At 25.4% G+C, this 17,508-nt stretch overlaps 1 protein-coding gene across 1 annotated transcript; it reads left to right on the top strand.

Moving 5' to 3' along the window:
• The first annotated feature begins 3,157 nt into the window (after positions 1-3,157).
• Positions 3,158-3,526, top strand: LOC135923821 (uncharacterized). The gene has a single exon (XM_065458778.1). It carries the CDS (start codon positions 3,158-3,160, stop codon positions 3,524-3,526), a length of 369 nt encoding a protein of 122 aa, XP_065314850.1.
• Positions 3,527-17,508: the final 13,982 nt, after the last annotated feature.

Here is a 17,508-nt window from a genome sequence, read left to right as displayed (position 1 = left end):
TCATTTCACCTTGATTTTATATATATAAATATATTCTAATTTTTGTATAAAAATGTATATATATTTATTAGTTGTAATTGTTTTGAAAAAGTCAGTTATACTAAAATAAAAATATTATTTTAACATGGTACTCCGGGTGATATGGTAAAAAATACTCACCATAATCCTTTATATTTTATTTTTTTGAATTTTTTCTCTTCCATTTTTTAATAATGGTGAGATTTAATATTTAACATGCAAAAACATTAAATAAAAACAAAAATTATTTTTTTCTTTCAACGATATTTTATTATACAATTTCGATGTATTCATTTAAAATATCCAACATTCCATCTGCGGTCTCAGTATATGATATTTTGTGGGAGCTTACCGATAATTGTGATGTTCAATAGAGGACCTGCTCATGGAGACATCTTCTTCTAATTTTATAATTTGAAGGAGATGCTACGTTACTACGAGGCCTCAAATGGCAAGTTCTTTGCATACAATGATTCAAAATTCGTGCAATTAAGATACACATTCGTGAAAATTTAAACATCATCATTTTTATATTACGAAAAAACACATTAACATTTTTGTTTATGATATATTATGTTAATGCAATATTTTATAAAAGTTAAGTGTTGTTAAAATGCCTAACTTTAGTCAACTATAAAATAGTGTAACTATGTATTTATCCAAAAATATTCAAATCAATCTTCAAGTTGAGACTCAGTTTAGAAGCTTAATTCAATTTTTTAAGCGAAAAGCTTGACCAAGCCACAATAGAGATGGTCAGTAATTTAACAACACTATAAAAGTTAATAATAAATGAACATAAAATTACCTGATTATACACCTTACAAATTTCCTAAGCTTATTGGACTACTGACTGAGGTTTACATAGATAGGGTGTTAAGTTACTTTTCGACCAGCACATAATAGGACTCCGTTAAAATAAATACTTTACTTGCTAATTTATCTGATGATGTGTTTGACAATATAATATATTTGTTCAAATACTGAGATTTTAGATTTTAATACAGTGATTAAGAAATTAGGATACCTTTTACCAATACAGGATAAAAATATTTCAATTAACAAATTTAACTTATCATGCCAAAATTCTAATAAATTTTTTTTAGAATGGTACGTTAGAGTATCTAAATTAAATAAAAAATGTCATTTTTCAGATGATAGTAGGATAAAAGAAAAGTTAACGTCTTCCTTAAACGATAAAATAAAATATAAATTAAGTAAAAATATTAATTTAACCTTAAAAGAAATGGTGGAGATAGGAAGTAGATTAGATAGCATTAATAATAAATCAGATATTGATAATATAAGTTATGTGAATTACGATAAAAAGTCCGATAAAGATAAAAACTTTAACATTAAAGATAATGAGCACAAAGATTTAGTTAACCAAAGCTCTTCCGATAACAGTTTTCCTAGAAATAATTGCAGAAATAACAATAATAATTATTTTAACCTAATAATAATTTTAGAAATAATTTTAGACAAAATTATGATAATAGATATAATAATTATAATAGGAATAAAAATAGGAATTACGACAATAATAATTTTAGATACTATGTTAGGAATTATGGTAATAATAATTCTAGATACTATGATAATTATAATAACTATAACTACAACAACTATCGCTACAACAATAATAATCAATCTAATTATGGTAGAAATAATACATGGCATGATAATAATCAGAGAAAACAGATCCAATCTGGTGATCGAAATCGTTTACCATCCTATAGTAACAATTTAAATAATTATAGAGGTAGCGACAACAATCAGAGAAAGCAAATACGTGATGAAACTTTCAAAGATATTGAATTAAAACAAGTCATAAATCATATTAAGAACAACGTGCCTATAAAGAACAATATCTATAAAAACAATGAATTGGAATTTATAATTAAGGATTGTCTTTACAAAAGCAACAAAATCATAATTCCGTCTGCTATGATAAAAAATGTACTAGAGTCATTACATGAAGGTCACTTGGGAGCAGGAAAAATCAAATCCTTAGCCAAAGATTACATGTGGTGGTCTGGTATAAATAATGACATAGACATGGAAGTGAAAAGTTGTGACGATTGTAACATATATCATGAAAATCCTAAAAAGATACAAAAACCATGGGTTTCGGCAACCAAATCATTTGAAAGGATATACATAGATTATGCGGGTCCGTTTTTCACAAGAAATTGGTTGATAATAGTCGATGCCTATAGCAAATTTCCAATTATTGTTCCTGTTAAAAATATTACGACCGATGTTACTTTAAAAGAAATTTTTAAAACTATTTCGCTATATACCTGAAACTATAGTTACTGATAACGGCACTAACTTCACAAGTAATGATTTTAAAAAATTTTGCAATGATTATAATATCAAACATGTGCCCACGTCCGCATATCACCAGCAATTCAATGGAACGATTGGGACGCCAACGATTACGATGACTTATGAAACAACTTGATACCTAAAACGATAAACTGTTGGGAAAACTAACTTTCTATGACAGCTTTGAAGATTTTTTGGGAAGGTTCTTTTAGAAGAAGGAGAATGTTGAATAATAATTATTCTTAATTTTATTTTGTAAAAAATACTTATTTAACTAGTACTTTTTATTTCATTTTGCCTTGATTAATTGGTAAGTTAATTATTGTAAAAAACACTTATTTAACTAGTTCTTTTTATTTCATTTCGCCTTGATTTTTTATATATATATTCTATTTTTTATATAAAAATAGATATACACTACCGGTCATAAATGACTGCCCACCCTGCATTTTTACATAAAAAATTAACAACTTAAAACTTTTTAACTTATTTTGGTAAAAGCGAATTGATCAATTAATTTAAGATGTCTAGACGTGTTTAGAAATAAAAAACTCGGAATTTCTATAAATCTTTCTATGAAATTTTAGCCTTTGTAAACAACATGTCAAGAATGACCAATTTGGTAAAATAGGGTTTATTAGTTTTTTTCAGCAACAATTTTAAGTTGCCCATTGTTTTTTGGAAGAAAGTCATTAATCACATTCTAATCTGCTTATTAATACCTATTTTTAATTATTTTAAAACAAATTCCTAGATTTTTTTTTGTTTTAAATCATTGTTTAAAGAAACTTTCAGTCTTTATAAATTAATGATTAAAAGAAAAGAAATTTCTATTCCAACTAAATGCAAAATAATTAAATTGCACATAAGTGGTAAAAGTAATAGCCGAATTGCCAGAGAATTAACCCTACCTCGACGAACAGTCGATTGTATACTTAAAAGATTACGCAACAATAATACAATATCGAATCCAAAGAGGCCTGGAAGACCCTACAAAACGACTTTAAGCGATGATAGGTATATAGCAAGGATCAGTAAACGCAATCGACGTCTTGTCGCCTCAGAGATAGCTGCGGAGATTAATCTGTGGGAAAACCCGATAAGTGTCACAACTGTGAAAAGGCGCCTTAGGAGCTTTGAACTTTATGGTAGGGTAGCGGTCAAAAACCACTCTTGAGCAAAAAAAATAAACTCAAGCGATTAGACTGGGCACGAAAACATTAATTTTGGACATCTGTCAACTGGTGCCACGACTTATGGAGTTATGATTCAAAATTCGAAATCTTCGGTTCTAAAAGAAGGCAATATATCCGCCGCTTAGCTGGAGAGAGAATGAGCGATCACTGTAGAATTCCTACAGTCAAATTCGGAGGAGGATCTGTTATGGTGTGGGGATGCTTTGGTGCCGGGGCAACCGGCAACATTGTCAAAATTAAAGGAATCCTTAACAAGGAGGGATACCAGCAAATCATTTAGGACCATTTGATTTCATCAGGAAAGCGTTTGATCGGGAATAACTTTTTATTTCAACAAGATATTGACCCAAAGCATATATCCAGGCTATGCAAAGATTATTTACAAAATCTACAACAACACGGTATTCTCGAGTTGATGACTTGGCCATCCTAGTCTCTCGATCTCAATCCAATCGAACTTTTATGGGATCACTTTGATCGACAAGCGTGAAAAAGCCCTCTAACCTCTCATTTGCACCTTTGGGAAATATTAAAGAGAGAATAGAACAATATCAATTCCGAATATTTAAAAAATCTCAAAGATTACCAAAAATTTGTGTAGCAATTTTAAGAATAAAGGTGGTCATATTGATGAGACCAAAATTTGATCTTAATTAATTGCTATGTCTTTTATTTTTTGTAATTTTATGCAATAATATGTAAACTTATAAATAAATTTGATAAACATCATGTTGTGTATTATTTGTCTTATTTTAAAATGTTGAGAAAATGCAGGGTGGGCAATCATTTATGGCCGGTAGTGTATATAAGTTGTAATTGTTTTGAAAAAGTCAGTTATACTAAAATAAAAATATTATTTTTACATTAAAAAATGGCTAACTCAATATTTTAGCCAGAAAAATATTGTGTAAGCCTCGAGATTTAATTAATAGATGTTCAAACATTTGTGCCACCTGTAATCAAAATCTTAAGGCTTGCATAATATTTTTCCTAATAAAATATTGAGTTAGCCGTTTTTAAAAATCGGCTCAAAATGAGCCATTTAACCACTTTAGTTGGCATTATAACTATAATTAATAAATTTATTACCGTTATTATATCTATTATTCCTAAAATACGTGTTTTTAGAACCTTGCGTCTGCTTATGTTTATGATTTTGTTAACTTATACCTGGGTTTCCTTTTCCAAGGAAGAGAGCACGATAGCTAAACCCACCGTATCTTCAAGTGATATTGCCTTCGGTATACTTTGACCGAAGCTCTTTATCAAACTCAGGCAAGTCTAATCCTAAATCTCTTAAAGGTTCTTCAACAGGCTATTTAAAATGAAATAGTGAGGAAATACTTTTAACTTGATAGAAAAATCTATAATTGTTTCTCCGCCTCTTTTTAAGGTATAAAAACTATTACTATGTAGGAAAATACTCAGATATCCTTAAATATTTTCTTCAAACTATCACTATCAAGTAAAGTTATGTTATTAATGTTCACAATTAATTGGGTAATGGAAATTTTATATTTTAATTAAGTTATCCGTACCTATGTAAGCTATTAATAAATCTTTTTTTTATTATGATAGACAAATTTTTTTACTTTAAAGATGAGAATGGTAACGTTCAAATATTTTTTAAATAAGAAATAGTCCGATTTGGGTAATATTCATACAAAAAACCGAAATTGATTTAAAATACAGCGGGAAAATTTGTTATAACTTATATTTATTAATTAAAAGATATTTAAAAAAAAACTCAAGCAAAGCAATTGAAACACTATTTCTAAAAAAATAAATCTACCAAAAATGATATGTATTTGTTTATGAGCACATTTTATATACTATTTATTATACTAATTAGTGGTAATTCATAAAAACATAATTGACTTTTAAACTGGTTAAATATCGGTCAAACTGTTTTTTGAGGGGTGATATTGCTTATTTTAAGATATGGTTTTGCCGTTTTATATACTTTTGACCGCGCGTTCAATTTTCTTATTGCCTTTTTTTTAAAACTAGATTTAGGTATTAATAATCTGTATCAGGCCTAATTTCTCAGGCCTGGCCCGAAATTTTTTTTATTTGTCCCGAAATAAAACTGAAAATTATTTGTTCGCCAGGCTCGACCAGGCTCGAATTTATTTTAATATAGAAAAATTTAATTTTTTTTATTTTAAAAAAATATTCTATAAATAAAAAATATTAGCGTCTTGTTTCTATAAAATTTTTAAAATATATCAATTTATTTGATATTTAAAATTTAAAGCTCAGCCTGGGCAGAAATTCTCTAAAAAATGCTAGACCCGACCCGACGCAGCCCAAACTAAAATCATTTTTTTTAAATAGACTCGGTCAGGCCGGGCGGGGATTTGCAGATCTTTATTAGACATATCAATTTATATTGATGATATCTTTCATAAAATTTCTCGAGAATTATTTTTAACAATCTTACGTGTTTTTTCAAATTTCATTTCGTTTCCGTTTGAGTGAAAGTCACTTTAATTGATTCCTATTTTTACACATTATTTTACAATTCATTGCACAAGTATAGTATACATTTTTATTATTGCAAATCGTGTTACTTATTGAAATTAAATAAACCCTGGGTATATAAAAATTATAAGGAATAATTAATTTAATCATCTTGGCATGGGTCTTTTATTAATTTAAAATTATCTAATATTGAAGGTCAATCTTTGATTGCGTATTTGTGTATATTTTAAATATTAAATGTTTTCTTTAAAACTAAAAAATATGATCACTTTTACAAGATGTCAAATCTTCTTCGTCTCATAACTTTCACATCAACCTATAATAAACTATAAAGATTACTACAAATTTAAACAAAAAGATTTCTGATTTAAAGCTGCTAGATAGCAGCTAAACGAATGCCAGAAAATTCTAATAGTCTAACAAGGAGAAAGTAAAGCGATGCAGAGATAAACACCCATAATATCCGATTGATCTCTATAAAATTTTTTACTTTACATAAAAGTTTTATGTGAATAAAAGCTTATATCGAATGTGCGGTATTTGCATCAGTAATATTTTGATGAAACAAATATCAAAGTAATTCTGAAAAGGTTTTGGAAAAGGTTCTATGATTGACGATACTATTTAAGTCTCAAATCACGAAATGAAATGAAGATATTATTAGTATCAAAAATGACTAAGGGATTTAATAATAGAAATGACATAAAACAGTATAATAACAATGATTCCGAGTATAATAACTAGTGAAATCAATGCTTAATATGTGTTAATGAGAATTTTTAGCCCTATAATACCGCAACTGTATAGAGTAATATCTTTTTTGTTTATGAATGCATTTAAACATTATTATTTATACAAGTGAATTGTGAATAACATAAAAATTGCAAAAATAAGCCGAGGGCAAGTTTACCAGCCAAAATAAATTGGTGGCATTTAGTAATGTCTGCTGAAAGAGGATTGTTGGCGAAAATTCGACTAGAATAAATTCTTGTTTTTGCCAAAGTTTAAGTCAATGCAAGATTTTACTTAAAAATTATGTAATGCGTTTAATTCATTTATTTAAATTATATGTGCAAAGTGAAACTATATTTGCAATATGCCAGATTTTATATGTGCAATTTGTATGATTTTACATGTTACAACACTAGTCTTTTTATCTTTATTACATCCAACAAATTTTAATATATTTATTCCGAAAAGTCTGATCCAAAATAATAACTATTTATTTGCCCGGCTTAGATTAATTTAAATATAGAAATTAATTTTCACTGAAAACATAATCGAATTTTCGACTATTCTACAAACAAATATAAAATGTTGGTACCTTTTTTTTGGAAAAATCTTAAAATATATCAATTTTAATTGAAAATTTAAACCCGGCACGATTTTTTAAAAAATATTCGGCAGCCCGAACCGACTTTTATAAATAAAAATAGGGTTCAGACCGGGGCAGGTCGCTAGCCAAAGCATCGCTAGTCTGCCCCTTCTCACTAACACTTCACTACCATATAAACATATTCTATTTATCAATGATTATATAGAAATAACTAACTATAAGTGGCTTTTAATATATTGACCTTATAATATTTAATATTATAATTAATAATAATTTCAAAATATGATAAATTATTTGCTTTTTTTTTAATGATTTGTATAAGCTTTTATATAATGGATATATTATATTGATTGATTTTTTATTATAATTATCATCATTTTTATTTAGTTTTAATTTAATTTTTTTTTTGAAGCCAATTCCACTTTATCTATTTTTTACACCTGGCCAATATTTCCGGTGTTTAATTATAATATTTTTTAAAAAAATACCAGTTTTTCCACCTAAATATCAATTCTAGTAAGATGAGATATTTTGAAAATGATATTTAAAAAAATATATATTATATCGTATCAATTCAATTAAGGTGTAAAAAGTAGTATAAATATATTAAAAATTTTAAAATAAATTCTTTTTTTTTATTAAAATTTTTTTTTAAAAAAAAGATAATTATTTTTCTAATGGTTTGAGGTGTGAAAAGTTAAAAATTTATATAAAAATAACTGAAGAAGAGTGAGAAAAGTTCAAGGATGCTCTAAAATGTATTTTTTGAATTAATATAATATGTAAAGTATCCATATTAAATGTTATAGCCATAAAAACCAAAAACATTTATCTAAAAGGCACTTGTTTAACCTAACTGAATTTAAAAATAATTATATATAAAATAATCCTAATCCTATATACAGTGTTGTGATGATTTAATGAAACATATTGACGATTAAATTAAAACCCATCCATATAAAATTATAATCTTTGCAAAAATAAATAAAATATAGACAAAGCATTATTGAAATTTCTTTTATTATTCCTTTTGTTATTTTAATTAATTTTGCAAAGATTTTTTTTTCATTAAAAATAATAATTTTATATGGATGGGTTTTAATTTAATCGTCAATATGTTTCATTAAATCATCACAACACTGTATAGTGTATATAACGCTACATTTCAAAGTAAAAAAGTGGTGAGAGAGAGTATAATCTAAATTATCGACAAAGTGCGCAATCAGTCAATATATTTAATATATAGAATATTGCCTTGGTAACTTTTGTATGGGAAACCGGGGCTGCAACTTCAACTTGGATAACATTGCAAACTACAATAACATTAATCCTTTGAGCTAAATAGCTTAAATTTTATCAAAAAGTGTATTTTTAAATATGCTATCTACCATATGCCTTACTTTAATTGGGAGCTCCACAATTAAGAGGATTAACCCTGAAAAAAAACAGTCTTTTAGTCTTTTTTTTTTGACAATTTTATTTGACATTTCTTTCTTAGATTTTTATTTATTTATCATTTATAATTTTTATATAAAAACTAATTAAAAAGCTAGAAAAAAATATCAACTATTTGTATTACCAAAAAGGAACTGCAGGTATGTCGGAATATTTCAAGTTTAAATATAAAATTGTTGAGATATTGTATTTTTTAATTAAAAAAAAATTCAAAGTTTGAGAGATTCTCGCTATGTATTCTACATATCAGATGTAGTCGGAGTTTCTATTTTATCTAGAAGTCCTCAGTATTATTGCCCCCGGTCTGGAGTTTATTAGAGAATTTTTAGAATTTCAAATAATTAGTACGAATTTTTAGATTGTGGCAAATAAAAAATTTAAAAGCTCCCAAATAATTTCAATATGAATGTGCAATACAGGCATTAATCTATAAAATAAAATTAAAATCAAAGCTATATCTCTAACAGTTTTTTAATCAGATCATTATGAGTGAAAATCATTTTTTAGAACAGTCAACACTTCACCAGTGTTAACTCGTCATACCATATTATTTAAACAATTTATTATTAATATGAACCCTAAATATATTAAGAATATATTCTATTACTGGGGATGCGAACCCGGCAAAATTTTTGCCCGGGTTCCATTTAAGGTAAAAAAATAGTTGGGTTAGGCTCGGGTTCGATCTAGGGAAATATTTTTGAACCCGAGTTTGGTTCCGAGTTCAGCTCGGGTTTAAGAATTTTTGAATTTATAAAAGAAAAATTCCATATTTAAATCAAATTAAAAAAACTAGACATAAATTTAGTATAAAAGATAAATTTTTTATTTTATTTATTTTTTTAAAATTTACTACTAATAAAAAAAACTTTAACTTAATAAACTTACAAAGTTCTTAACACTCTAAAGTTATCTTAATCTCTTAACTGCAAGGGCTTTTTCAACTTATAAATATAATGGCAAATGAATATGATCAAGGAATACGTTTGCTTTATTAATTTAATCCAAAAGTAAGAATCATAATAATATTTTTAAAAAGAATATAAATTTAAAAAACAGCCTTTTTCAAATATAATTTTCAAAAGTATATATTTTAAAAAAATATAAATTTTCAAAAGTGAATTTTTCAAAGTGAATTTACAAAAGTTAATTAGTGAATATTACAAAGTGAATTTTTTCAAGTGAATTTTTTCAAGTGAATTTAAAAAAGTAAATATTTTTTGAGATGAAAATTATTACCAAACAAAAATCAAAACAAAATAATTAATTGACATTAAGTGTTTTTAATAATAATGATTTTTTTTTTCACCAATCACAATATCTTAGACTGTTGATTGGCATTTTGTATAAATATAGATATAATTATTTATAAAATACGCACAGACATAACAATTAACACTTCACTTAATTGGAAATTTGAAAATATTATAAAATCTCAATTAAATTATTAATATTTATTTACAATTAATTATACAAATATCTTAATATATAATTTTAAATAATACACTGACCGGTTGAACCCTGGTTCAAAAAAAATTCCCGGGTTTGGTTCGGGGTTTTGAAAATTTTATAAACGGGGTTCAGGTTCAGATTTTTTTCAAAAACCCGTGTTTTCTTCTCCGAATTTGGGTTCGGTTCGAATCCCTGTCTAAGACTTATGTAAACTAAACCTGAACTGTTATTTTTACCCATAACCCAAACTTGAACCCTAAACGATATTTATTTTGATTAAAATCCTAAAATTATTGTTATTCATAAAAGTTGTTAAAAAATACTTTTCACATAAATATAGATACATCTTCTAAAAACTTATCTCGATATAGATACGATACATCGTCTGAAAATATATCTAGATCAATTTTTATTATACTTATATAAGGTCCTAATTTAGAATTCTATTGTTAAGACTCAAATTTTGAAATGATCTAAAATTTTGATTTAGTTGATATCTTATCTATATACAGTGGCGTAGACAAGGGAACCCCCCCCCCCCCCCCCCCATGGAAAAAAATGTTTTTTTTATTAATTTTTTTTTTTTTTATAAAATAAAAAATTATTATTTTTTTATTGCGAATAATTATATTTAAAAAACGGTTTCAATTTAGAGAAATAAGATAATATATTATATATAATACTATATGAATATGAATATCACAATGAAATATATTTATAAAAAAAGGAGTTTTAATTTTAAATGATCACATCGTTTAAAAATATATATAAATTATATGAACTAAAATATTAAACAACAATAAGAATAAAGATATATTGTATTTGTAAATAATTTCTGGCATAGTTAAATTAGAATATTAAATAACAATAAAGATATTTTGTAAATATTTTCTGGCTTGGCATAGTTAAATTAGATATTTATAAATTTAATTATTAAATATATATTTTTAAATTTAAACTATTTAGATAGTTTGTTTTGTTTGATTGTATTTTTTAGCAAGAATTACATATTTTATTGCAATTTTATTTTTTTAAAATATAGTTATTTACATTCAATTTTTAATATAATAATCGTATAAAATTTATATATTTTGAAATTTATTTTTTTATATATTATTAAAATAAAAACATAGTTAAATAATAAATAAAATCTCTGCAAAATATTGTTATATGCAAAAATTTAATTAAAATAATTATTTTTAACATAGAATAAGATATATTGAGTTGATCATAAAATTGGAAGGTTTAGGGGGAGGCAAATTTTTTTTACATCGAATAGATTGAATTAATATACAATTTACTAAACATTGATAACATTTTCAAAATAATGCTTTTAGTCGCTTATTAATTTAAAATTTGTCAAACTCCCCCCCCCCCCCCCCCTTCCCCATGGATCAATCCTGGCTACGCCACTGTCTATATATAAAATATATATTAAATGAAAAATAAATTGGTAGATTTTAATAATACATTGTATAAAATATATAATTAAATGTCTATAAATAATAATTGTGAGACTTCAGTAAATGAACATTCTCAAAATTTTTATCATTAAAGCAATCTATAAAGACAGTTTAGGCCACAGTAAAAAATCTTTCTACCGGAGGTACTTAATGGCAGTGTGGTGTTATACTTTATGAATAACAATTTTATATTGAGATAATCTTTAAAAATACTAATGATGCTAAAAAAAATCTGATATTAAATTAATTAATTTTTTTTATGGGTGTTTTTTTAGATATTATAAAGATATATGAATTGATACCTATAACTAGACACTATAAAGGTACCTTATAATAGAATATAATCATATTTTAAAATTTTATTTTTTCTAAAAGTTGAAATTTTTCCTAACAAGCCCCAATAGCGGTGTTAGGCAAACCATTGCAAGATGCTTCCTAAACCATTAGTTTTTTTAGTTATAATGAATTGAAATGAATTTTTATTTATTAATAATTATACGCTTAGAATAATTTAATTATTTTATTGTTCAAAATATTATAATATTTTTAAATTGAAGCTAATTATATATAAAAATTTTAATTTAATAAACATTTTGGATAAGGAGGATTATGATTTCTTAGCATAAATCCTAAATACCAATCACACATAGCCATGAAATTTTCTCTCCAAGATTTTGAAATATTTTTCCATATTAACTGCCATATTTGTCGTGTATGGTTTAGCAAAGCCCCGCTAGCTTTAATTGAAACAATGTCTAGACAAAATAAATGTTCATAAAACTTTCTTAAATTATAAAAGAGGGTTAAGACTTTGCTATAGAATTTAATTTAAAATGATTACATAACTTAATAAAAATTAAAATTCTATCTTACAAAAATCTTTTGAATTTTGCATCAAAATTTAAATAAAATTTAATAATTAATTATTTCAAAAGATTTTTTGCTTATAGATGCATACTAATAAAAGCTATATTAGGATAAAATCTAAACCTTCTAGCTTATATAATTTTAAAATGAGATTAAGAGGGTTTCTAAGCCCCGAGTTTACCAAACCCCAGTCTCCCCTACTTTTTTACAATTATTTGTAAACTTTAATAATTGATCAACTAATCACTGCATTGATTGTTTTTTTTAAACTTAATTTACTTTCCATTTGTATTTAAGTACAATCAAATGTAAAATAAATATGAATTTTAAAATAAGCTTTATAAATTGACCAAGAAAATTTAATATTTGAACCCGCCGATGATGACTTGATTATTTCGCCTGTTTCTCATCATCATTGGTAATATTGATCTGATATATAAAAATATTCTCAATGTAAGTTAATATAAATATTAAATATAATTTACTACGTAATCCATTTGTAAGATCAAATATCTGGTTTGTTTTTGTAATAAAATAAACTCGGACCCAATATTTAATGAATTGATTTCAAATATTAATTCTTTTTTTATATTAAAAAATGTATCAAGGTAGAAAGATCAAATTTTTCTGTTTAGATACTTGTATCTATATACTTTAACAACTCTGTTATTGATATACAACGCAATATTTTATTAATTGTGTTATTTTTTTAAATATGTATTTATGCTCATTTTGTTCATTCTGTATATTTCAATAATACTTTTTTTTGATAAATTTTGAAATATACAAAAAAATATAATAGATGCACTTTACGATTTTTCGTTTTCTTAAAATATTTATAGTTCATATTTTCCATTGGAACACTTGTTCTATCTTCTTATCCAAACCCAATAGATGATCAATTAGAGTATACACTAATTAACTTCTACCCACATTCATAAAACATTGATAAAGTTTTATAGGATCCGGGCCGAGCTTGAACCCTCAAAAATATGTAAAATAATTTGATAGGAATGGTATCTAGATTGAAAAAAAATAATCGGTTGAGGCTTCGACAATCAAAAAAATTGGACTAGGTAGAATTGGGATTTTCGCGCCAGGCCTAAAGAAAATATAAAAAATATAGGCCGAATTCAAAGATAATTTTAAAAAATTGAACTGATCAGGCTATTAAAATAAATTCAAAAAATTCGGGATTGGGATAAAACAAAATAAATGTAAAATTGAGTCCGGCCAGGAAAAAATGAATTAGTAGAGCTTTAAGCAGTGATCCAATAGACGATTATTATTCATTTTTCATAAATTGAGACAATATTTTTTTTTTAAACACAGAAATCTTTAAATGTTTTGATATAAAAAAAAAATTATATAATATTTATATAACTAATGGTATAAAAATATACAATTTTTTAAACCATATGGTGATCCAAACGAAACACTGTGAATAATGAATGATAATAATAATAAAAAGGAAATAATCTTAATGAATAATTAACTTCAAAAAAAATATATCTTGGACAAATTTGGGTGCGAGGGGGGGGGGTGGATAAGATGAAGCTTTTTTCATTTTACTTAAGAAATATAATTATCATTTTATTTTATTTTATAATATAATATTTTGATAAAAAAAAATTTTTTTTTAAATTTAATATTGTTTGTTTATGTAATTAACGCGACAAAACATCATATTTTTATCATTTTTTAGATAAAATTATTTTTTTAACGACTTTAACCAACCATAAAAATTGTAGATTAATTTGTTAATTTTTATATTTTATATTTTAAAGATAAATGAATATTATTAATAAAAGTAATTATAATAATAAAATAATGCACATTACGCTGTATGTTTAGCCTAGGCTGAATCAACTTTTGAAACCACACCCTATTTTGGTTTGTTTTAAGTGTTTGGTGGCATTGTTATTTTTCGTATTTTTTAGTTTTTCTTTCACTTGCTTTTTAAACTGTTTAGGCAAATAAGTCAAACCAAGACACACCCTAACACCTTATTTTCCGCATTCACCTTTCCCGGAAATGTAAAATTTAGTTTTTAGCTTATAAAATATAATGTAACTTATTGCATGTATATTCTTTAAACTGTGTCGACGATCGGATTATTTTAACTGTTTGGCCCTAGGTTATTCAGTCCTTGAGCTAGTTTTGTTAAAATTCCGATTTGGGTCGATTTTTCATAATGGCCCATCAAGATTTTAGCTAATATAATATTATGTAAGCAATTTCGCAGCATTTCTGTCAGCTATGAGCAAAATCTTTAAGCTTATATAATTTTATTTTGGTTATAATTTTAATCGGATTTTTTAAAACGGACCTGAATTGGGCTTTTTAAGAACACTTCCTTGAGCTATTACACCTATTCTAATTAGTTTTAAGTTTTTATATTAAATAAATATTAATTGTTAATTTTTTAGGTATATAAATCTAAAGCCTTTATTTTTAGACTGTCTAGAAGAAGCTATATAGGCAGCTAGACAGATGACTGTTTAGAAATAATCCGAGCATTGACACGGCCTTATATTTTTTTTTGAATGTTTGCATCGTGGTTGGAAGATATAATATATATAATATACACCAATTTTTTATTAATATATATTAACCTATCCTATGATTCTGTTTCCGCTGAGTAGATCTAATAAAAAGAGGATCTCAACTTTAGGTATCAGAATCTCTATGTCAATTCCACGTTTAAAAAAATTATGATCCCTTTTAACTAAAGATAAATTTTTTTTTTAAAAAAAAACCTTAATATCAAAAATTTTTTATAGAAATGGATAGAGAATAATAATAACTCGTCCATAAAGTTTCTCAATGGACTAAAACAAATTGGAAACTTTTAAATGGAAAACATTAGAGGTGGGAAAGAAATGCACGAGAAAAAGCATTATCCAACATTGAGTCTTAAACGCTGTCTATATTGTAGTGTTGCTAAACGGCTAACTCAATTTTGGTCAGAAAAATATTGCCTAAGCCTCGAGATTTCGTTAATTGATGTCTAGACCTTTGTGACATCTATGATCAAAATCTTCAGGCTTACGTAATATTATTCTAGATAAAATATTGAGTTAGCCGTTTTAAAAAATCGGCTCAAATCGAGTCGTGTAATACTATATTGTATACATTATGCTATTATATAAGATATTATACAGGGGAAAATGTGTGTAGATAGAACTAACTAATTTTTTGGTAGTCGGGAGTCAAGTGGCAAAACAGAATAAAAAGTTCCTATAAATAAAAAATGCATCAATACCATCTGTCGATATTCCGTTACCTCAGGATATCCTATGGATACCAGCCATCAATAGATATATAAAAATTACAAAAAACCATAATTATCACTTAACCATATTTTATACAATAAAATATTATATAACAGAATAAAAATATAATATAATGTGTCTTATTTGCTGAGTGAAATAGAGAGACCATCATAATGTTTTATCATATAAATTTATACCTTTTTATTATGATTATTTTGATCATTACCTTCTTCATTTCATAATCAATTCTTATACATAAGCAATGATTTCCTCCATATATTTATATTTATAAAGTGCTTTTAAACTGAAAAAAATTCCATTTTCTAATATTAATGATTTATATAAATTTCTGGATTTTTAAATCAAAAAATAAAATATGAAATTTTAATTTTTTAAAAAAGTACAAAAAAATGAAATAACTCAAAGCTACATTTCGTAATACCCCCAAAATACATGCGTCATATACATATTTAAATATTTGATATTTATATGGATAGAATCCTTCAAACTATAAACACCAAGGGATTTATACGTTTTATTTAACCTTATATAAAAAACTATTTATTAATAATAAAAAGAAAGGTAATAAATGGTATCAATGAGGTTATACGATTCATGATTCAAAATTTTTCCAACAAGATTATAAATGACCATTATTCTTTTTTTATTTATAATATTTAAAATATTTGTATAATGTATAAGGACATCTATACTGGATGGATTCTCGTAAACACCAGAGATCTAGTTAAAGTCATGGTAAATGCCTATATTTGTTGTTGTAATGATTAATGAAACCTAAAATTTAACACAGTAATTTTAATATCTAATTTATTTTACAACCAAAAATATCAGATAAGAGACAAAATAATTATCTTATTTATATCACATAAATATTATATCCAAAAAAATACTAAATGAATTTTCATTTTTAATTTCGCCTTTATTACATAGTAAAAAAAACAAGGGGCAATTAAAACATAATTTTGGAACAAAGTAATAAAAAAGTATACTTTTACACTCACGATTTATATAATCAGTATTATCCGAGATCTTATTTAAATTAACACCAACGCTCATGGAGATCTCCCGATTATAATTATACACCCTGAATTCAGAATGATCCAACCTGTTTTTTTTTGCAAAATGATAAGTTTAAACTTGGTTTAATTTGCGAAATTTTAATAATATTTAGCAGAGATGTGCAAAAGGTTTTTCTAAGCCATGCTATGATTTTAAAAGAAAGATTCTTTTTAAACCTCCAAACTCTGTATGGTCCCTCACGCTTGCTTTGTGGAATATTGAACGATTGAATTATAATTTCATGTACTTCAACTTAAAATTCGGCATAGATAAAAATTATCAATTTAATTATCTATTTTAAGATAGTTTATTTAGTCAAATAAATATATATAACGAATTTTAACCAGGCGCTTACGCAGGAATTTGGTCTAAGGGGGTGGGATAATAAAATTTTTTAAAAAATATTATTGTTTCTTAAAAATATCAAGCATAAATTTATTAGGACTAATAACTAATACACAATTTTAAATTAATGTGAATTATAAAAAGATTATATGCAAAGAATCACTTAAATGACCCAAAATAGAAATTTGAATTTTTTGAGCCTTTAC

Source organism: Gordionus sp. m RMFG-2023, chromosome 1, assembly GCF_954871325.1.
Source record: "Gordionus sp. m RMFG-2023 chromosome 1, tfGorSpeb1-WG-v2, whole genome shotgun sequence".
Taxonomy (NCBI): domain Eukaryota; kingdom Metazoa; phylum Nematomorpha; class Gordioida; order Chordodea; family Parachordodidae; genus Gordionus; species Gordionus sp. m RMFG-2023.
This window is presented reverse-complemented; position numbering and strand designations above follow the sequence as displayed.

What these genes read in the sequence shown, in the direction of transcription:
- LOC135923821 (XM_065458778.1), top strand. Translation starts at nt 3,158, where the DNA reads ATGATTAAAAGAAAAGAAATTTCTATTCCAACTAAATGCAAAATAATT.